Source organism: Cucurbita pepo, chromosome LG11 (genome assembly GCF_002806865.2).
Source record: "Cucurbita pepo subsp. pepo cultivar mu-cu-16 chromosome LG11, ASM280686v2, whole genome shotgun sequence".
NCBI classification, from domain to species: domain Eukaryota; kingdom Viridiplantae; phylum Streptophyta; class Magnoliopsida; order Cucurbitales; family Cucurbitaceae; genus Cucurbita; species Cucurbita pepo.
This window is the reverse complement of record NC_036648.1, coordinates 1,350,129-1,373,505: the sequence shown is the minus strand read 5'-3', so window position 1 is coordinate 1,373,505 and position 23,377 is coordinate 1,350,129. Positions and strand designations below refer to the sequence as shown.

The window sequence follows — 23,377 nt, the reverse complement described above, 5'->3', positions numbered from 1 at the left end:
AAAAAAAAAAAACNAAAAAAAAAAAAAAAAAAAAAAAAAAAAAAAAGCCATTAGTTATTAAAAAATTTAATTTGAATACTTAAATTTTAGATTTTAATTGGATCTTTATTTTCTTAAAAAAAAATAATAATAATAAGAAAAGACTTTTCTTGGTCTTTTTTTTACATTTATCTTAAAAATAAAAAAAAAGGGGAAATTTCCAATTTTAATGTTAAAGAAAATAAATACAAATTTAATCAATAATCTCAAAATTTTCACAAATTTTAAAATTTTATTAAACATAAAATTCAAATTATCTTAAAAAATTTATTAGTTTATTATACATAAAATTAAAAATAGAAATAGAAATAGTTTCGAAATCAAATTATAAATAAAAAATTTATAGCCCGTAATTATAATCGAATACTACATTAAATTGCCGTTGTTCTTCACCGTTCCCTCTCCAGCATTTGGCGGCTGGAGCTTTTCGCTTCTCCCACACGTCAATGCATGAAGGAATTGTGGTTAGCCACCAACCCTAGTTTTCCACAGTGCGAGTTCGTCGTGTCTGTGACTCTGTAGCCAGTAAATATCGCAAATCTTTGAGAAGAGCTTAACAATTCCACCACGCTTATGGTTCCGCCGCAACGAGATCATTACAATAATACGATTAATTTAATGCTCAGTGGATTCAGTTCGGTGGCAATGGAGCTCGCTAATGCTCTCATTAATGGCGAAAGTAACGCCCCATTACAATTGCGACGCGTTGTCAACGAGTTCCCATTTATTCCAAGACCCTTAACTTGAAAGAGGGGCCAAACAGGCGACTAAATAATACCTAATTTATCCACTCTCTTCAGTCTTCACCAACTCTCTGAGCTGCGATTTTAGGGTTTGAAGAGAGAAGAGAGAAGCGAGAAGAAATGAAGGTACCAAGAAGGCCGATTCATGCCATTACGCTATGGGTTCGGCGGCAACCCCCGAAGATGAAAGCGTTTTTGGGAGTTTTATCGACGATTATCTCTCTTGTTCTTCTCTATGTGATGGTTCACGATCACAACAAACTCTTTGTGGCCGCTGAGGCTGTTCATGCCATCGGAATTGCTGTTCTTATTTATAAGCTCATGAAGGAGAGGAGTTGTGCAGGTGTGATTTCGATAGCTTTTTGATCTATAATTCCATTTGTTTTGCTTTTGATTTGATCAGTGCTGCTTAATTGAGTGTCTTTCGAGTTTGATCTTAAGTAGTTTATGATGGAATTGGTTGTTGTTTCTGATTTTGATGGTTGGATTTTGCCCTTTTGATCTGGATCGAGTTCTATATCCTTTGTTTTTTTTGTTTATGTAGGTCTTTCGCTCAAGTCACAGGAATTAACGGCTTGTTTTCTAGCTGCTAGGCTGTATTGCAGCTTTGTGATTGAATATGATGTGCACACATTTCTTGACTTGGCTACCTTAATAGCAACGCTTTGGGTTATTTACATGATTCGTTTTAAGCTCAAAGCTAGCTACATGGGAGAAAAGGATAATTTCAAAGTTCTATACTTGGTGAGTCTTCTTGATCTTGGGTTCTTCATCAAGTTCTGGAAAAATTTGTTGTGTGTTCGCACCTTTGAATTGCCCTTCCGCAGATATTTGCTAATATGTAGTTTCATTGTTCTTAGATTTTGTATTTTGTAATGCTGGTGGCTTAATCAGCCCCCAAGGGGCGACCCTGCTCGAGGTCTCTCGGTCATACTGACTTAGAGGTCCCATGTTTGAACCTTCTAGTGAGATTAATACTCGAAACCTTTAACGTCTACCGGGTCTGGGTCTTGGGGTGGGTGTAGGTGCCCTGGGTATAGAGAAACGAAGACTTTGAATTGGCTTGGAGAATACTTGAATGCTTCAAAAATTTGTTTGATGTGTTTATTGTGAGATCCCACATCGGTTGGATAGGAGAACAAAACATTCTTTTTAAGGGTGTGGAAACCTCTCCTAGCAGACACGTTTTAAAACCATGAGGTTGATGGCGATATGTAACGGGCCAAAGGGAATAGTATCTCCTAGCGGTGGGCTTGGACTGTTACAAATGGTATCAGAGCCAGACACTACGCAGTGTGCCAGCAAGGATGCTGGGCCCTCAAGGGGGGTGAATTGTGAGATCCCACATCGGTTGGAGAGGGGAACAAAGCATTTCTTGTAAGGGTGTGGAAACCACTCCCTAGAAAATGCGTTTTACAACCGTGAGGCTGACGACGATACGTAACAGGCTAAACGGACAATATCTGCTAGCGGTGGGCTTGGGCTTGGGCTTGGGCTTGGGCTGTTACATCAATATAATCCTTGCGAAATCCATTTTCACCATACTCTTCAATGGTTATGTCCAACCTATAGCTCTTCATGACTATTCATTGTATTATTATTGATGGATGCAGGTGGTACCATGTATTTTACTCTCCATTATGATTCATCCAACACCTGCAAGAGTTTCTTTCTTACAAAGAATTTTCTGGGCGTTTTGTGTTTACCTTGAAGCTGTTTCTGTTCTACCTCAGTTGCGAGTCATGCAGAACATCAAGGTTCGCCTCCCCTTTGTTTCCGTTCTTTCGTTTTTCTCTCAATGAAAGGTTGGTTTATCATTAAAAGGTGACCATGGATTTTACATATTCACCTGTTCCTTACTCAAAATGGAGGCACGACAGGTCTAAACCCGAATACGTCAATACCTAAGCTTAGTTACAGGTCTAAGTAGGTAAAAGATTACATAAACTTGGAGGTAGATCTGAAGTTCATATCAGTTGCAGATCTTTTAAATTTTGTAATCCTTTCATTTCTTGCTTCTTGTCCAGATCGTTGAGCCATTCACTGGAAACTATGTATTTGCGTTGGGAGTTGCCAGGTTCTTGAGCTGTGCACATTGGGTTCTTCAGGTTTCTCCATGAATCTCAAACTTCATATGTTGCATTTGATTTTCAAAATTTCATTCAACCCCTTCAACAACTTTAAACTTCAGATTTAGCCCATGCTATATATATATATATATATATATATATATATATATATATATATATNTAAATTTTTTTAATACATGTGAGATCCCACATCGGTTTGGAGAGTGGAGAGGGGAATGAAGCATTCCTTATAAGGGTGTGGAAACCTCTCCCTAGTGGACACGTTCTAAAATCTTGAAGGGAATCCCGAAAGGGAAGCCCAAAGAGGACAATATCTGGTAGCAGTGGGATTGGGCTGTTATAAATAGTATCAGAGCCAGATATCGGGCGGTGTACCAACGACGACAGCAGCCTCCAAGGGGGTGGATTGTGAGATCTCACATCGGTTAGAGAGGGGAACGAAGCATTCCTTATAAGAGTGTGGAAACCTCTCCCCAGTGGACGTGTTTTAAAACCTTGAAAGGAAGGTCAAAAGGAAAATTCCAAAAATGACAATATCTGCTAGCGGTGGGCTTGGACTATTACAAATGGTATTAGAGCCAGATAACGGGCAACCCCAACGGGGTGGATTGTGAGATCTCACATCAGTTGGAGAGGGGAGCGAAGCATTCTTTATAAGAGTGTGGAAACCTCTCCCTAGTAGTCGTGTTTTAAAACCTTGAGGGGAAGCTCGAAATGGAAAGCTCAAAGAGAACAATATCTACTAGCGGTGAGCTTGGGCTGTTACATAATATTACACGTTATCTGTAATGTATGTATATGTCTTACCTTAACTGATTGCCACCATAATGATAGGGACTAAATTTGTTCTTCGATGAAAACTCGAGTACTAAAATTGAGTTTTGATAGGGACTAAATTTGTTCTCAATGAAAACTCGAGTACTAAAATTGAGTTTTTCAAGTCGAAAGGGCCAAAATATGAAGTGATGTAAATTCAAGGGAACTGAAATCAACATTGTTAAAGTTCATGTACCAAAACCATATTTTAACCAAAGCCTATCGATTTGATTCTTCATCATTATATCTTTCGAATCACGAGATTCGTCGACTTTATTGCATGATTTTTCATCAACTTATATTTGAATATATGTGGACTCGAGCGATAGTTAACGTTTTTTCCACCTTTTTTTTCCTAATACATAGATGGTAGCAACTCGTGGGGGGCTGCTCGTATCGTTGGGAACTGGATTTTGGCCACCTATGGTTCTCCTTGCAGAAATTGTCCAAACTTTTGTTCTTGCAGATTTTTGTTATTACTATGTCAAAAGGTTGGTGCCCTATGCCCTTTCAGGACTTCATTCTCCATTGTTATTGGATTGGTTCCTAAAGTTCTATCAATATTTTCCCCTGTTTTGGTGTCAGTTTTCAGAATCTAAATTCTGGGCAATCTAAAAAGTTGTAGTTTTATCATATTCATTGATCGAATTCGTATCCCGTGGTTATTATGAGTACATATGCAGATGTTTGAATCGATATCCATCAATTCTAAATAGTGATTTCATCTTTGAGCTTCGTTTTTTCCTCTTGCTATGTTCGAGTTCTTGAGCTCTTTCAATGCTGTTGTGTTGTTGCAGTGTTCTTGGTGGTCAGCTCGTCGTACGCCTCCCTGCTGGAGTAGTCTAAGATTGAAATGGTGCCAGAGGTGGCTGCCCGTCGTCGCCGTAGTGTGAACGGCGTTCGTTCGGTGGTGATTTCTGTACATGTTTTTAATCTTATAGTGAACGCTGTGACTGAACTGGAAAAAAAAATGCTCCCTAAACTGGTGCTTGTGCATCCTAGATTTTGTGACAAAAATAATAAAGGATGCTATTGACATTTCACTTGCTTGAGGTAGGATCGTTCACCATCATTCCAACCATTCAATACGACGACGTACAGTGTTTTTTTTTTTTTTTTTTTTTAAAACAACTATAAAAGTATTATTAAATGAGGTTCATAGTAGAAATTGAAAATAATTCATTTACTAAAATGGTTCCGTAATAATAATATGTTACTATTATTGAATTAAAAAAATGAGGATTTAAATCAAAGTTATTGCTACGTTTTTAGAAAAATATAATTATAGTTTAAAATAATATTATATATTATAATTTCTCTTGAATTTTCTTGAAAGTTAAAATTATTTTTTCCTTTAATGAAAGCATTTGATTCATGGATTTAATTTGATTAAAAAAATTATATAACAAAAGTCAAGATTTTTTTATTTTATTTTATAATTTTCTCCTTTTTTTTTTACCACTTCTAATTTTTCAAATTTTGACTTAATATTAATATTTTTCACAATTATTAATATTTTTTTCGTATATTTTATTTTATTCTCAAGATTTAGTTAGTTTATATTTTTCATTTTAACATCGGTAATAATATTTTCAATTCTATTTTTCATTTTAACTTTGTATTGTTTGTATTAATATTTTCAGATTTATTCACACTTTTGACTAGTAGATATTGTGTTACAGTGCATCGTCTATTTCTCGTTCTTGCTCGGGAGCTAAAACTCATTCCAAACTCACTCTAAATTAAAAGAACACACATTCCGACTTAAAATCAAACCAATATAAATACCTTGAAAAGAAAGTTACAAAAAATATTGCGTAAAAACAATATATTCATGAATGATGATCATATTCACAACCACAAGTAGTTCTCCTTTTTCCCCCCTTTAATTTCCCTTGTTGGTGAAGTGTAAGAAGCAACGCCTCCATTATATGCCTTTGCTTCACAGCCGGCCGACATGTCGCAACTCCCATGTGCGGATTCTGTAGCATTAACAAACTGAGAGAGGACGACAGTGGGCCATAAGTTAAAAATGGGTCGAATCCTATGAAAAGCAAGCAGGATTCAGTTGAAGACATAGATTTCCAGTAGTGAAGTGGAAGCGAAGAAACGAAGCTTATTCCTTTTATTTTTATTTTTATTTTTATTTTTATTTTTAGGTTTTAATTTTCAGATCTCCATATTATTATTATTCTCTTATAACCTTATAAAAGGATGTGTTCTTAGTTTCAGTTTCTTTGACAGTTTTATGTGCATATATACCTGAAAAAATTCAGTTCATTTAAGGCTTCTTTCGAGTCGATGAAGATGGAGAAACGACCGTACCGATCCGTGAAAGAAGCTGTTGAGCTTTACGGTCAAAGGATTTTAGCTCCCGAGCTCTACGCCAATGTTCTTCAGGAGGTATTACAATAGTTTGTTTGGAACGGTTTTCTAAGTACTTCAAAATAACTTAAAAATCATTTCAATTCTACGGTAAACCTCTTATTCTAATCGTATTTTGTTGCATTTTTTTTACGTATTAAATTAAGAAAACTACGAAATATAAAATTGTAGAAATTTTACGTATAATTTTTAAGGTTCTGAACATGTCCGGAATTTATTATGAAACATAATTGAAAATTCATGAATTTCTTTGACACAAGTTCAATCACAGCAAAAAGATAAAAAAAAATGCTGGTAACTTATGACTTGGTCTAGTAATCAGGGGCATTTTAGTAAAAAGTAAGCTAGATGTCACAATCCCACTTTTGATGGCAGCGGACTTGCGATTGTGCCGCACTCACTTTCTAATGATAAGTGAGCTAAGCCAATTCGTTGTCGCTTACGGCCAAGCGACGTATGCTCGAGCCTCTGGCCTCGATTTTAAGAGAAAGTTTTAGAAAACGAGAGCAAAGAGAGATTTTTTAAAGAGACGTTATATAAGCAAGCAAAAGAGAAATAACAATGGTTCACAGTAGATAGCCTTGGTTAGAGAGAAGTTGACAACTAGTCGTATCCTCCATAGTAAGTCATTTTATGTCTGACAGGCTTAAATATGATATTTCTGAAATGTTATAATTTCTAGAAATACAAAAGTAAAATACTAGAATATGAAAAGACATGAAAGGTTGGGCTTGTCATGGACCTGCGGCCATGGGCAACACGCCTTGGACGAGCATGACCGTGACACTAGACGCCCCTAGCCCATAGTCGTCTATCCACTTGTGCTCGTATCGCAATCGGAGGTTAACCAATGTGGTCCGACGAAAAAACATAAGTTGTCTGCCTCGACATGTATGTGAATTACTCAGTAGTGTTTTGTCACTATTGTAGCGGGTGGAAGTAGCTTAACAGTGTAGAGTTAAGAGTTAAGGCTGGTTAAGAGTTAGAGTCCTTCATTCCGCTCATGGCTTCGTCATTTAGTGGTAACGAGTAGAGTGCATAAAATTCCGGACCTATCAATCGATTTTATATAATTTATTATCATTTTGATTTTATAGATAGAGAGCGAAGAGAACGAACAGGAGAAGAAGCTTCTAAGGATCAAAAGTGTAAGAGATGAATTGGAGATTGCAAAGCAAAATTTGGAGAAAGCCAAAGAAAGGAGTATAGCTATGGCACGATCTTTCTCTTCCCTACAAGAAGAGCTTGAAGAGACAAAGCGAAAGCTCCAAATGCTGAAAGAAAAATCAGATTACGCCATTGAATTTAATGGCGATTCTTTGAAGTTTGACTTCAAAACACAATCGCAGAGATTTGAAGAACAAGAAGAAATTGAAGCCTACGGAAAAAGGCATGCAAAAATGAACGGTGAAGGATTTAAGGATAGCCCATCTTCGAAGAACAAGAAGAAGAACATGGCAAGCAAGAAGAAGAAGGCTATATTATTTATAGAAGGATTTTTTTCCAAGAAAAAGAATTGAATATATATATATATATATAATGAAATGAAATTAATATTAAAAAAAAAACATTTTTTTTTTAATAATTAGACGACACGATCAACAATTTCACACGGTTGAAAGTCATTAGCTATGTCTTTCTACTTGATTTTAGGATTTTTTATTTTATTTTTATTTTTTTTCATCTTATACTAGTAATGATTATGTCCTTCGAGTTATATTTGTTTATTAAAGATTTAATCGTCGGTTTGAAAAAGTATCATTTAATTGAAAAATGGCATATAATAATTTTTAGATGCTGTGACAACAATATTGTAATACTAAAATTAAGGTATTAATTATAAAAGAAAAGTGAAATTTTAAAAGATGTGTTTAAGAAAAATAATACTAATTATCAATTATGTAATTTTACTAATCGTTTAATTAAAAAATAGATTAATTTGATATCAACCCAACTGATTCAGAGCAATTTTGTTAAGTTCGTATCTATTTGATTTCTCAACTATATAATAAATCTCTAAATTTTCATTTTTTTTAGTGTATATTTGATTAAATTTTTTTTAAAAATGTATAATATATCATTCATAACAGACCTATCACTACTAGATATATCTACTTGCCCTTATTCTTAGAGTAGAGGTTTTCACTCCTTGGAGCCATTGCTTTGTTCCTCTCTCTGACTGATGTGAAATCCCACTATCTACCGGGCTAGTTCTTGCTAGCACAGCCTTCAATGTCTGACTCTGATATCATTTGTAGCAACAATGTCTGACTCTGATCATTTGTAGCAGCTCAAGCCCACTGATAGTAGATATTTTTTACTTTCACTCATTGCATAGGATTGTCAGCCTCATAATTTTAAAATGTGTCTAACATAAAGAAACTTCTATCTATATTTCATTATATTTTATTACTGACGTGAGTTCTCAAATCCATAACATTTATTTAAAAAAATTAAAATTTACTAATCATAGCTGAGTTCCAACATTCTGTTTCAATGATTTTGAATTTGTACAAACTCTTCGAACACAAATTGAGATTAAAAACAATTGTTCTTGTTTAAAATCTTGTTGTAGAGGCAACTTATTTTCTTCCATAGAACCTTCAATCAAAAGGAAATCGAAAGGTTACACAACCCGACAAACGTGAAGAAGAAACTAGAAATTGAAATAGCACAATAATATCTCTGTATCTCTCGCTCTCTCATATATACACACACAACGAATCGATTCTCTGTTGCAATCTCAAACCGCAGAATCAGCGACGGAAATTTGCAGAAAATCGAATTTCCGATTGATCTCGTGCGTTGAAGCCTCAAAATCAGAGAATCGAAACAAATTAACATCGAGTTAGCGTGTGTGCGCGAATTGTTATATCATCATGTTCATACCATCGCATTTGCATCGGAGATTCCGATTTGATCCTGCGACGACTTGTTGAAGAACTCGATGCAATCGGCAATAGCTTCGTTGTAATGCGAGTAAGACGAGTAAGTCGAACTGCAGGAAGTCTTCGGCGGCTCGAATTTCTCCAGATTTCTCTGCTTCGACGCCATTATTGACGACGACGATGACGGCGACGAACCTCGAGAAGGAAAATAAAACATGAATCGCATCAGAATCCGGCGGATCCGGCTGAGAAATCTCACCGGAGAGATGCTTACGCCGGGGCTTCCTCCTCTGTAATCCTCTTGATCATCCTCCACGTTAACGATGAAGCTGTTTGCTCCGTTTGATTTTTGCCTGATCGAAACAGCTGGATTCTTCTCCATGTGAGAATTGTGACTCGCGCTAGAGGGTTGTTTGGTTATGAGGATATGGTGTGCGGGATAAGGATGAGTTGGTTCTTATTTTTCGTGGATAGCTTGTTCTGGTGTTTGGAGAGAGCACGAGGAGTTTATAGAGGACTTTGGAAGTCGCCGCCGAAGCATCCATGTGAGGCAATGATTTTTCTCTAATCAATTTTTAATTTGTTTATATAAGATAACGTTATTAATTTTATTTTAAGGAGTTTTCTTCTTTTTGAAGCCAAGGATTAAAAAGTGAACGTACTACGATCCCACATGTGAAGAGGGGAACGAACCATTTCTTACGAGAGTGTGTAAACTTTTCCCTGACAGACACGTTTTAAAATCGTGAGACTGATGACATACAGACTAAAGCGAACAATATCTACTAGCGTTAGACTTGGGTTGTTTCAAATGGTATCAAAGACAAACACGGGGCGCTATACTAACAAGGACGCTAGCCCCCAAAGTGGGTGGATTGTGTGATCTCACATCGGTTGGAGAGGAGGAACAAAACATTACTTGAAGGGTGTGAAAACCTCTCCCTAACAGACACATTTTAAAACCATGGACTAATGGTGGCTTTTTTTCACCGAAGAGGGTGACATTCTTTGCAGGCAAGAAAGGTGTACAAAGTCCGGAATTACTGAAGATGAAAAGAAAAAGAAATGGCTTCGGAAAAGTCAAATAGCAGTAGAATGCATTATAGAGTCACAAATAGGAAAGATCATTGGGTAGAGACTACGAATTAGACAAAGAGAGCTCCCGACTACAAGACTAGGACTACAATACAAGTCATGAGCGATAGCGAAACCAAGCCAGATATGCTTTTTTATGTCCAAAGCCCAAAAACTAGCTATCTTATAGCAGACAACTAAGGCAAGCCTACTCAACAAATCTCATAAGTAAACTAGAAAAAACCACTACCTCACTCAACGTCTAGTCTAGTAGTGGTTCGGATCTTGACCGGGTCTGAGCTTCCCAAGCTCTATGCTATTGAGGAACTTCGTTTCAGTCTGACCTTGAGACTAACGGCGATACGTAACGGGCAAAAGTATACAATAACGGTTAGCGATGAGTTTGACGTGTTAATTTTCGTTCATAATTTTAACGGAATATATATATTTTTTTTTCTAAAACCACAAACCAAACATATTCTGAAAAGGAATAATAATAATAATAAAATTGTGAAGTTAGGTTGGGCTATTGAGTAGTTGAAGTAAAGACGTTGTTATGAAATAATAATTTATGGAGTTTTGGACCTTTTGAAGTGATTGTGTCGCGTACTCATTTTTGCCCCCTTATATATATTCTTCCTAATCAAACACTGCCACCTCTTTGCCTCATATTAATCATGCCAACTCAGCTCACTATTAACCGGGATAGAAGAAAATAAAATTTAAATTAAATTAAAAATATATACCTTTTTTCCAATATTAAATGTTTTTTTTAACGTTAATTTTAAAAGTTACGAATATTTTTTAAATGTCGTGCTAACTGTAAGTATATTTTAAATTTTTTTCTAAAAAATAATTAGACGTATTTTTAAAGTTTTTAAAAAAATTTAAGATATTAATAAAACTTTATAAAACTAAAAAAAAAAATTGAATTATCCAAATGGAATAAATTATTAACTTCTAACCATAATAATATTTTATAAATTTTTCTAAAAAATTTTTAAGGATATTATTTAAAAAATTGGAATTATAAAGGTATTTTTATTAATTTAGTATTAGTTTTTTAAATTTAAAACTATAAAAGAATTCAAAGCTTCAAATTTGCCCTAATTTAGTCGGCCCACAAGAAGTGTCGACGGCTTGAAGGTTATCGCGAACCCGTCCAACTTAAATTGGGCTTCGATTCAGTCGAGCCCACTAACGACACCAACGGTTAACCCTCTGGTTCGCGGGTTTTGTGTTCAGTTCTCCTTCTCCAACCGCCACTCTCTTCACAAGCCCTAAAATTCCCACGTGGGAGGGCTGCAGCGTTTTGCTCGACATCAATGATGGCGACCGCCTGGTTTCGCTCGACTCTCGCCCGCCTCGTACAATAATGCGTTCACCCCTTGCTGACCTTGCCTCATCCCAAGTTGAACCTTTCAAGCCTAATGGTCAACACCAAGAAGTCGTAAGTAGAGTTTTTCTTTTCTTAATGTTCCCTTAAAGATCTCTAGCTATCCGCTTTTTTAGGGACTCGAGCTAGAGACCGCTACTCACTGACATGAAAATAAAAAAAATGTGCAATTTTTTTAGGCACCTGAGCCACGTTACTCACTGATATGAAAATGAGTAAAAATGGGCCGCTTTTCAAAAGACTCGAGCAACGTATCGTTATTTACTGACATGAAAATAAGTAAAAATGCTTAAAATTGAAAACACTTAAAAACATGTACAGATACTTTGTAATAGTCCAAACTTACCGCTAGTAGTTATTGTTTCTATTGAACTTTTCCTTCTATGCTTTCTCTTAACGTTTTAAAATGTGTATCCTATGGAGATGTTTCCACATTCTTACAAGGAATTGTTCGTCCCCTCTCCAACCGATATGGAATCTCACAAAATTAGTCTGAAACGAACTTTTAAAACGATGAAGACTGCAATTCACTAATTTCTTATAAAAAATTTAGAAGTATATGATTATGAAATCAAATAATTGTAGGACATTACAATTTGTTAAGAATGAGAAATATAATTGGGATCGAAGGTATGTATTCTCATTGATATTCATAAGCTTTAAATAGGATATAAGCCAACAATTAATACCTACGAACGAAAATATAAATTAATTAAATATTGAGAATAAAATAAAATATATTTTCAATAAAGAAATAATATTAAAATATAATATCTCTTTGAAAATATTATATCCAACGTAAAAATTATTTAATTTAGTAAACACAAATACAAATTAAAAGTAAAAGTGTCATAATTACAAGGAGCTTATAGGGTTAAAAATTAAAATTAAAAAAAAAAAAACATTAAAAAGCTTATGAATAATTTGTTTGCGTGAAGTGAAAGTGTGGGTCATTACAACATTCATTCCCGCCTTAAATGATTGACTCATGTGGTTAACTTGTAAATTTATGAAAAAAAAAAACCCATATTTAACCTAAATAATAAATTGTCTACAAAAATCAGCTTCAAAAAAGTATTTATCTAACTTTATAAATGAATGGGTTAACCGTAACGTTTCGAATCCAAATGTGTCACAAAAAGCTTCAATTTTCAACACGTTTTTCTTTAACTTCAAGTACTTTTAAGAGTGAAAGAATACCCACAAAACCAACCCGAGCCATTTTAATATACTTTGTCATTATTCACATGACTCTCCAGAGGTTCAATATAAGCAAAATTGTGCGATCATTTAATAATCGAACTTATTCCGTTAAAAATTTGATCTAATAAAGTTTTAATTAATATAATTATTAATTTGTGATTTCAAGTATTACATATAAATTGTTTTTTTTTTTCAAATTATAAAAAGTGACCAATTATAATATCACCAATAGTCATAAAAATAAATAAATAAATAAATAAATTTATTTATTTATAAATGAGCTTAATTTAATTTTAATGATAATTGATATATTATTAAAAAAATTAGAAGGAAAAAAAATGGAGATTGGAATTGATTGGTATATATCCGTTCCCGCCCAAAGAGAAGCATTGGGGAGTCCGTTCCTGTAATTTTCACCATCCCTATTTTCTGATCTCTTTTTTAGTTCCGTTCCAAATATTTATTATTATTATTCCAATATTCCATCTCATTCTCTCTCCTCCTTCTATTCGCTCGCCGCTCTACGTACTCTTTCTCTTTCTTCTTACCATCGGTCTTTTCTTCCCTTCTCTCTCTCTCTCTTTCCCTCCAATCTTCAAAAACCTCCATAACTCCCTCCCTTTTCCTCCGTCTTTCCCGATGTCGAACGCCGTCGAAGATCTCATCCTTCGCCACCGCCATCGCCACTCCGATTTCCGATTTCATCTCCTTCAATCTCACTCTCACCATCGCGATATGTCTTCGTCGTCTGCTTCTTCTTCTTCTTCTTCTTCAGCTCCAGCTCTTCCGCCTCTTTGTTTACTTCAGTGTCATCGGCCTTTTCCGCCGTCGGATCAGTCCAACGCTTGCAACTGCCGTCATGCTCCCGGCGCACATTCTACAGTTGCTACGCTCGACGTGAGTTTCTTAGTGATCTTCTTTGTTTTGATGTTTGTTTGTTTTATGATTCCCGATGTGCGATCAATCTTCTTTGAGTCTTCATTTAGATTCGAAGATCGGTGTTTATATTCAATTATTGAGTTTGCGAGGGTTTTTAGGTAAAGATTGATGGATTTGTGAATCTGGATCGTGATTTTCTGCTTTGATTCGATTTCCTGATAATTAATGTGTAAATTGTTACTCAACCAGTAGAATTCTATCGAATTTAATTGAGTTGTCAAGATTTGGGATGCATTTTAAGTTTTCTCTCTCTTGAACTTCTAGTAATAGATTTTTTTCTATTTTAGCAATTGTAATCTGCTTCCGCTTTTAGCGTAATGGAGTGCCTTTCTGTAAGATCCTATTCATGAATGTCGCAAAACATCAGCAAGCCTTTTTTTCCTTATTTTATGAAAGTATTTAATCTCTTCAATATCAGAACCGATGATCTATATATCGATCTATTTTACTTATATATTTGTGTATCCTTTCTTTAAATATTTATTGGTCAATATATTTATCTTTTTACAGTTGAAACGAACATATGGTATCAATGACTCTGAGGCCTTGGCTTGTGGACGAGTTGTAGCCTCTGAACAGAGGATGCGATCTAATGATTCTTTATGCAAACCAGTATCCAGTGCAAATGAAAAGCAAAACAAAAAGTTGAAGTTGCAGAAAAATTCGAAGTCGAGGACTCAAAAATCCGTAGACGGTAATTACAATATCCTTCTAGCTAAATGGTTATAGTTCGTCGTGTATGTATTTTATATTAATTCCGTGGATTTTCTTTTTGTTGTAGAGCCTATTGATGATCCTAATCTTTCTACCAACGGTCGGTACGACAGTTCATTAGGTAAAGTTGTGGTGAACAAATATGTAATAAAATCTTCAGAAATGCACTTGGATCCGGCGGTTGAGATTTGAAACATTGTCTATTTTATCGGCAGGATTCTTGACAAAAAAATTTATCAGGTTAGTTCAGGAGGCTGAAGATGGAACACTTGATTTAAATAAAACTGCAGACGTATTAAAGGTATAGAATCTAATTTTTCTGCCTGGAAGGTCTTAGAGAAGCTCTTCAAATTAGCTGAGATTATTGTCCTCTACAAGTTTGATACTTAACTCTATCAATCATTTATTTCTTTGTTATAAGAATTTTAGAAATAATGTTTGATACAGGTTCAAAAGAGGAGGATTTATGACATTACAAATGTTCTCGAGGGAATAGGGCTTATAGAGAAAACGACGACAAATCATATACGTTGGAAGTAATTATATTATTATTATCCTTATTTCTCCATTGAAAACTGCAAAGTGCACTGAGTAATGATTTTAAATCTTGTGAACAGGGGATGCGAGAGGCGTGGGCCTCAAGAACTCAACGATCAAGTTGGTAAACTAAAGGTGCCTTGCATTATAGTCTTTGATATTCAAGATTTAAGATTTCAATCTCTTTTTTGTTATGTTTGGTATATTCATCGATTATTTTAGAAATACACATTTCAACTGGTCATACTTCGCTCTCCAATCAACATCTCGTAGTTAGTTCCTTTTAATTGTGAACCGTCTTTATGATGTTTGAACACTTATCAACTGAGTATATTGTTTTAATTATATGTTCGTTACATCCAATGTCAAGTACATTTAATTGGAGAGGGTTTGGCCTTAAATTAAGTTCTCATGTTTATTCGTGAATTGAACATCAATGGTGATAATTTGAGCTTTACTTTCAGTTTCGTTTGTGTAGTTATTGCTGAAACTTCATTCTGTTGTCTGTTAACTTGAATCTTTCTTGGTTGACATAGGTGAACTAAAAGTCGCATTATACTTGTAGCTAACTACTTAAAATGCTAATACACTGTTGATGAGCTGCTTAAGTTGGGTAATACAAACAAGTAATAAATGTCAGAAGCTTATCCCATACAAAGAAGGTTATTTTAGTATCTAATATTTATTTAGTAGTAGGAAGTTTAAAAAAATGGCAAGTCACCTAATTGACACTTACTCGGCCTATTGGAAAGTGCCATGTTCAAACCTTTCTCCAAATAACGAGAATGATCTCTAGCTCACTGCCCCTCTACAAATTATATTCACAACATTCTCTAACTAACTTGTGGAGTAACATTCCCTTTTTTACCTTTATAGCATAGACATTTACCCTTGGGGCCTAACAGGTTATTAGAAATTGACGCTGACATTATGTCATGTTGATTGTTTGGGGGAACTCTAAATTCACCATCGAGCATATTGCTGAAGGTTTATAGTTCCAATGGATATGATGAAAAATATCAGTCGGCAGAATACTATAACTGGTACAGACTAATAAAAGTGGCTTTGGTCCTTATATAACTCTATGATTCGAACTCTCAGTTTGCATAGTCTAAATTGTTCATCATATTGTGATCTTATTACAGGCTGAAGTTAAAAGTTTATATGCAGATGAACATAGACTTGATGAACTTATAAGGTTGGTTGGGTTTTAGAAAATCAGACCCTTCTTCCTTCCCTTACCCTTAAGAAAAGAAAGGGGAAAAAAAAAAAAGAGCTTCACTGATTCTTTTTATGCAGGATGAAACAAGAACTTCTGAGAAATCTCGAGGAAAATGCAAATCACAGAAAGTAAGACTGTCCCGTCAAACTCTTTACTCATATCCAAGTTACATTTTGCTTATTTTCTTTAATATTTGTCCCTCTTGGACTGTCAGGAACCTTTTTATAACGGAAGAAGATATCTTGCGAGTTCCTAGTTTCAAGGTCATTTTTCTTGAGCTATGGTAATTTCCATAAATTTCGCAAATTAAACAATCTTCTCTTCAACTCACTATTGTTCTGTTACTAATGAATTAGAATCAAACACTCATAGCAGTACAAGCCCCTCAAGCTAGCTGTATTGAAGTGCCTGATCCGGATGAGGTTGTTATCATCATAAGTTCATAGAATTTAGCAATTTTTCTAATCCATTAGCATTAGGATCTGATAAATCAGTTTCCTTTATAAACCAGGAAGCTTGTTTTTCTGAAAGGCAGTGTAGACTGATCATCAAAAGCACCACTGGGCCAATTGATTTGTACCTCTTAAGGTATATCACTCTGACGTCTTACATTGCTGCAAACTTAGCTCTTCTTGCTCGGAATTCATTTCACTTACTATTACACAACCTTCATCTCGAGATTCTGCCTCGCTTTTCGAATATCGATCTTGAACATGATGTAGTTTTTGTGCTTGTAGGACTGCAAAACAAGGGCTGGAAGAAAATAGTTCCAAGCAAGCGAAACTATCTTCTTCGGTACAGCAGAGGAATCCCAACATACATACCAACAATATTTGTTCTCCTTTCCACGAATTTCATGGAATGCAGAGAATCTTACCTTTATATAATAATGTAGGTCCATGTTTAAAGCTGAAAACCGCCATGAATTCAATGTTTACCAATCATTAATTTTCCCGTGCTCTCTTTTTGCAGATAGACGATGATTATTGGTTCCAATCGAATTCTCAAGTGAGCATTACGCACTTATGGGGTGAGGAACACAACTTTTAACTTGTCCTGGAAGACCAACCAATCAAGGACCTCTGGTTTTCTTTATGGAGGACGACACAACTTTTTTCCATAAAAGAGGTCAGATTTCGACACTTTTTCCATTTCCTACAGAAAAATTACCTCCGATAATAAAGAGAGCAACAATGAAATGTGTATCATCGCTCAGCTCAAAGATATAAAGTGTTTTGTCTCTTCTCCACAGCATTTTTGTCGAAAGAGGTATGCCGAGACCTCCTTACTTACAGTTTCTTATTTCCTTACTCTTTTTTAAATGCTTAGGGTAATTGATTGTGCTATTTATCTCCATATCTATATTTATATGAAATTGTAATTCATGATCTTGTTATTTAGACTATAAAACAAAGGTGCTATACCAATAAAAGGTATTGTTTTTCTTTATAAATTTATGCCTATTCCCTTGCTAACAAAATTAAGTGTGTTTAATTCCTAGGCGTATGTTTTGAGTCTCCACCCCCCTTGTATGCTAAATCACTAATTAACCTAAAAAATTAAGCTGATAGGTAATCTTATACCGAAAATACAATTTTAACAAGAAATAGATAAAGAGTGGAGGTAGAAAGAAATAAGAGGATAAAGTACTTTTTGATATATCTTTGATCTTTCATTGTTGCATTTTTCGTTATTGGGTTAATACTAGATTTAGTATGGAGTTTTCTTCCATACCAGCCATTTCATTTGGAAATTGGAAGAGTTTGTTGTATCATTATTTATACTTCTTAATATTTTTGTTCTGCCATTGCCAATCTCATTTGTCCTTTGCTTCCTCTTCCTTTTCCTCTTCATTTCCCGAATGAGTTGATGGTTCCTTTTGCGCCTGTAATCTCATTTATATCACATTGTTAGGACAACTGGCTACCGAAAGCCACGTGAATTAAAAACACAGTTCTGCCTGAAGTCCAAATGCTCAACTGTGAGGGAATACGAATTCATCAGGTTTCATTATTTCTTTCATTTTTAAATAATATTTTTATTTTATTTATTTATTTTAAGAAAGCGAAACTTAGTTTGACAGGATCAATGAGATTTACTACAGGTTTTTTAAAAAATCAATTGACTAAGGGTAAATAAGTTCAGAAATATTTTTTGAGGCATAATATAATTTTGTTTTCGGAAAATGAAACTGAAAATTAACAAATTTTATTCTACAAAAAAAAGAGATAAAATTGATAACTTTTTGTTTTTTTGTTTTTTTGAAAAAATAGGTCTAAGTTTAATTTAAGAACATGTCAACTTTTTTTAAACCTTAATAAAGATTCTTCTAATTAAGGTAAGAGACGTAATTTCTTTTAATTGGAGATTTACCATTAGAAACTCCATTCACATGTCAAAGGACTCAAAAACAAAAAAGAGACATTCTTCTATGAAGTAAAAATTAAGTATGTATTAAATTTATGCTATTTGATAACAACCTTTATAGAAGGGTAAAATGGTCACTACCTTCGAGAACAAGTTTCTATTCCATCTCTAAATTCAAAATATAACATTTTAATTTTCAAAATTTAGAAAATTGTTCTAAATGACCATGGAGTGAAGTTAACGGTAAATTACAAAATAAGGACAAATAGAAACTTATTTTTAATTCATTTTATTGCATATCACAATTAATTTATTTTTAAAAGTTGTGTATTTTGGTAGATGTTTGTTTATATTATTTTTTTTTGTCGGTAAAATAGTTCCTAGTAAAAATTAGATGCATTTGAACCAGCATCATTTGATTTATTAAAAATATATATTTTCAATCAAAGTATTAAATATTTAAATTCTCAACCTAATATATTGAACTAAAAAAAGGTACAAAACTAAATAGGAAAATCAGTTTTAATTAGATATGATAGTTATGTCTAATTTTCTAAAATTAGACTTATAAATACTATATCATCCATTAAAATTTTGTTTTGTTATTTAGTTTTTTTATAAAAAAAATGTTTTCAAAATTAAATTCAAAACTTTGAAAAACTTTTTTTTTTTTTTTTTTGGACTAAAAATTCATATATTTTTAGAAAAAATGTGAAGCATTAAAAAAAATGGTGAGAACAAGCATCAAATATTAAACTGAAAAGGAAATTGTTAGGAAACGTGTTCTAATTTTTAACTTTTTAAAATTAAAGCTGTATTTTTTAAATTCTAATTGTTTTGTATTTATATCTAGTTTTAAATTTTGATTAAAAAAACTCATTATATTTTAAAAACTTGAAATATTAAACAAGAACCACTTTCAACTCTTTTTTTTTTTTTAATTTAAAATTTTCACAACTTTAAAATTTAAAAAGTTGAATCACTCATTTAAAAAAAAAAATTGTTTTAAATATTCCCATAACCACAGTTTTTAGTATCTACAAGGTAAAAAAAACAACGAAATAACCAATTCCCTAAATTTTCTCAAATTTTCAAAAACACTTTTTTTTAGTTCAACTAAGTTGGAGAATTTGATCAGCTAACCTATAGATTAATATTCAAATTGATTCTAAAATGAATTTCACTAAATTGAAAATAACATAAAGCAATTATTAGATAACCATTATGTTTAAAAGAAGGATGTTATAGCATTTACCTTCGGAGCAGCAGCAGTCGTTGATAGATGAGTATTAAACTTCAAAAGTATATCAAACAATGTTGTTTGATAGTAGGATGCAGCTCTGCGAAAGTAGGCAAAAGCAGCATCAGTAGCCTTGAGCTTGAACTCCGACAAGCTGCGGTCAATTACAGGCTCATGCTTTGAAACATATGGTCTGAAGAACGAATCATACACATCGTTTGCTCCCTGACAGTACAGTACACACGTGGTTCACCATAAAAAGGAGGAAATTATTGAAAATTTAAATGAGCAATTTCATTCCTCTAAGTTTTCATAAATAATATTTTTATATGTAATATAATTTTTTTTTTTTTTTTTTTGGGTCCAAGAAATGGGAAAGTTTTAGAATTTAAACCATTGTACCTCCTAAAAAATGTAAATGTATTGAATATAAATTGGATTCATTATAAGCAAGTATGAAAAGGTGACATGTTCCTAATTTTGTGTTAAAAAAAATATTTCTCCTCTACCAGTATCTAAACACATAATTTTAAGAATGCTTAAAAAAAGTTATATTCAAATCAATAAAATACGCTTTTTGGGGCTGTTAGATTAAACCTCAATAATTGGAGAAGAAATAGTTTAAACATTTCTTTCACATCTGGAGATTTAATTTGAGATTAAATTCAGACAAATATATATATATAATATCAACTCATATAGATTTATTATTTAATTTTATAAATCATACACTTGAACATAGAAGAAAATTTCATTAAATCAATCAATGATAATGAAACCTTAAAGTAAAATTGACATGTAAAAGCTATATATATATATATATATATATATATATTACCTTCGTTTTTGGATGCCATAGATAAACGAAGAGTGCCAACTTTGCTTCACCATAGAACGGAAACCTTCAAGCCAAAGAAAGAAAGTAGCTAATATGACATCAAAATGTCACGTTTAGAAATGGCATGAAGAAAATTTCGGACCGTTATTCTGCAAAACTGTGTAAAAAGGATTTATGTACGCTTATATATACTCTTTTTTCTTTTTTCTTTTTTCTTTTTTCTTTTTCTAAGAAAACTATTCAATGCTTCCACATACTTTATTTTATAACTGAAAAAGACTTTATATACTATAAACTATTCATGAATTACTGTACGGTTAGAAATTGTATTGGACAAGATCCGGTCAATTTTTAAAAAATTTAAAACTAATGTTGGTAAGAATCAACAGTTTTTTCGGAGTGTAAATAATTTTACAAAAACAAACGGTTCAGAAGTCAGAGCAAGGCTCTAAGAGTTCTTATTTTCAAGAAAATAAAATTATTTTTTAAAGCAGCTTTGTGAATACTTCAACAGTTAAAAGAGGACAAAATTCAAGTTCATAGTTGAAGTTTCAAAAATTAGCAATCCACATAGAATTTCTATATTAAAAACAAATTGTCGTTTAAAACAATTCAGGATAATTTTTCGATAGGATTTCCAAATATCACCGGTACAACATTTAAAATTGAAAAAAGAAAAAAAAAATCACGAGAAGCCTACCATGAAATAAAAGAATCACCAATTCTCTCGAGGATTGTCAATACAGCCACCAGAATCCTGCGTCCACCAAGGTGTGAAACATTCAAAATCAAGAAACTATATTAGTACAAAGCCAGTATTGGAAAAAATGATGAGAAACTTGAATAGGAGTGCCACTTACCAGTACTGGCACCAAAAATGAAGTTGTTCAATCTCCGACCGGCTAGCTTCCATAGTTTTGTAGCACTCATAAGCAGGATAGGCATAGCCTAAAAGCATCCTACCGCCACAATGAAATTTGATCTAAGATCAACTTGGCAATTACAATTTGTGGAGCAAGAATTTTAAACATATAGTTCGAGATTATAATTATAAACATACGTGAGTCCTCTAGTGACTAGTGCTCCAATCATATTGTAGAGATCTATGTTTTGTAACAAAAAAAAAAAAAAAAAAAAAAAAAAANTAGATAAATCAATTCCTAAAGTATAATTACATTTTTTAATTAAGAAGAAGAAGAATTAATATGATATGAGAAAGTGAATAGGCAGGGGAATATATAAAGCCAGATTAAACTATACAATCTTGTGAAAGAACATAAAACATAGTCGATTTTGGTGTCTATGGAATGCACAAAGGACGAAGGCATCCACACGAATACAAGCTAGAGTTTGGTAATCGGAACCTATCCTTCAGATTCCATGAGCATTCAGATGCAAGATGGAAACCAAAATAATAGTAGTCGAAGCAAAATGCCTCTAAGTTTAACGGCGCATAACGATAAACCACAAGAGATTTCATAATCGAGAAAGAAGACATTGCCAGACGATCGAACGAATTGATAATTAGTCGAAAAACAAGCGGAAAGCAAAATCTCAAGCGTCATCAGAGTAATTAGTGTACCTCTCAAGAAACTATCAGAAAATTGTACAGGAAGATATATAAAGTAACGCGAAATGCAACAAAATCCGACTTCGACACGATCAGAGTACGATTCAACACAGGTAAATGATCGAGTAAAAACAGAAACAAAATCAAGACTAGCGAGAGAGAGTAGCCGATAAATACCTCTCGTGTTGAGAATATAGTAGACTAACAGATCAAAAGATGAAAAAGCAGCCGAAAACGAGTGAGACTTGATCGAAACTCAATCCGGACAAAAGCTGAAAATCGAAGTACAGAATGCCGGAGTTCCGAGACGATCCGCGGCGGCGAAGTGGTCCGGTGAGCGGTGAGGCCAATTAGAAAACCACTGAGACCTCTCGGTTTCGCTCCGTTCACCAATCTGTGTAATTTTGATTTTTGCCGCGGAGGATTTTTTGAAGCGCGTTTTCGAAAAATGGAGGGCGTTGTGGTGCTATTTATATGGCAGCCCTTTGGAGAGAGAGACATGTGCGTAACCGCCTGGACTTGTGAACAGAGTCTGAACCCGCCTTTTGCCGCTTCCCTCCAATCTTTGGGATATGATCTTGCTTTGCAATACAATATTTAAAATTAAAATAAATTATAAATTACAAGTTTACTCTTCTTCACATATTAATAAATAATTTAATCTTTTAATTCTCACTAAATTTTCGTACTATGACTATAACTATCTAAAACGACATGAAACCATGTGATAGATTAAAGCTACCTGAATCAAATACGAGCGAGTGAGCTAATGGTGTAAGTTGTTTGGTTCAAAGGGCCCACAGTTTTAGGAGCTCAATCAATCATATTCAATCAGGGTGGTTTCTCAGTATAGTTAGCATACCATATCATGTTAACTATTGAAGGTTTAAGATTTTTTTTTTTTTTTTTTTTTAAGTTAAGAGACTAGCATAATTTGTATAAATTAAAGGGTTAAATTTGTAATTTAACAAAAATAATCATGATGTCCAAGTAAAAGAGTGGTACATGAATGAACCGATGCTACATTCAAGTGAGAGTGATCGTAAGAATATGATGATTAAGAAAAATGTTTAAAAACTTTATAGGTATTACGTATATTAATAAGATACATATTTTTCAGTAGTTTAATCAAGCGTGTTTGACTTAAAATAATATTTTTTTGAGTTTGAAAATTCAAATTTACCTACAATACACTACTTAACTAATTGAATAATGTATTTTTTTTTTTTTAGTGAAATTTGTTTCTATATTTAATAATTTTCAATTTTAACTAATTAATTCTATCCATATTGAAAAGTTTGCATTTTCCCAAATGA

General features: G+C 33.5%; 4 protein-coding genes across 6 annotated transcripts; 3 read left to right on the top strand and 1 right to left on the bottom strand.

The window, feature by feature from the left end:
* Positions 1–466: 466 nt before the first annotated feature.
* On the top strand, positions 467–4,731 carry LOC111806081 (putative ER lumen protein-retaining receptor C28H8.4). Its single transcript, XM_023691431.1, has 6 exons — positions 467–1,125; positions 1,327–1,526; positions 2,396–2,539; positions 2,810–2,890; positions 4,055–4,179; positions 4,486–4,731. Exons 1-6 carry the CDS (start codon positions 903–905, stop codon positions 4,532–4,534), a joined length of 822 nt encoding a protein of 273 aa, XP_023547199.1. The 5' UTR covers positions 467–902; the 3' UTR covers positions 4,535–4,731.
* A 1,199-nt stretch (positions 4,732–5,930) lies between these two features.
* Positions 5,931–7,593, top strand: LOC111805476 (WEB family protein At1g75720-like). The gene is made up of 2 exons (XM_023690584.1): positions 5,931–6,091; positions 7,171–7,593. Exons 1-2 carry the CDS (start codon positions 5,990–5,992, stop codon positions 7,591–7,593), a joined length of 525 nt encoding a protein of 174 aa, XP_023546352.1. The 5' UTR covers positions 5,931–5,989.
* A 5,543-nt stretch (positions 7,594–13,136) lies between these two features.
* Positions 13,137–17,499, top strand: LOC111806079 (transcription factor E2FC-like). Its single transcript, XM_023691429.1, has 13 exons — positions 13,137–13,531; positions 14,084–14,267; positions 14,355–14,408; positions 14,503–14,588; positions 14,735–14,823; positions 14,905–14,959; positions 15,970–16,022; positions 16,124–16,174; positions 16,261–16,309; positions 16,403–16,468; positions 16,558–16,634; positions 16,784–16,937; positions 17,019–17,499. The coding sequence occupies exons 1-13, from the start codon at positions 13,274–13,276 to the stop codon at positions 17,094–17,096; spliced, it is 1,254 nt and encodes a 417-aa protein (XP_023547197.1). The 5' UTR covers positions 13,137–13,273; the 3' UTR covers positions 17,097–17,499.
* A 171-nt stretch (positions 17,500–17,670) lies between these two features.
* LOC111806083 (putative HVA22-like protein g) lies at positions 17,671–22,593 on the bottom strand. Of its 3 annotated transcripts, XM_023691433.1 has the most exons (7): positions 22,239–22,593; positions 21,552–21,594; positions 21,352–21,450; positions 21,192–21,248; positions 20,492–20,555; positions 19,669–19,878; positions 17,671–17,931 (listed from the first exon to the last, which is right to left on the bottom strand). In XM_023691433.1, the coding sequence occupies exons 2-7, from the start codon at positions 21,581–21,583 to the stop codon at positions 17,863–17,865; spliced, it is 531 nt and encodes a 176-aa protein (XP_023547201.1). In that variant the 5' UTR covers positions 21,584–21,594; positions 22,239–22,593; the 3' UTR covers positions 17,671–17,862. The 3 variants fall into 3 exon arrangements, with proteins under 3 accessions (XP_023547201.1, XP_023547202.1, XP_023547203.1); XM_023691434.1 differs by lacking the exon at positions 21,552–21,594; XM_023691435.1 differs by lacking the exon at positions 22,239–22,593 and having other exon boundaries at positions 21,352–21,473.
* Between the last annotated feature and the right edge of the window lie 784 nt (positions 22,594–23,377).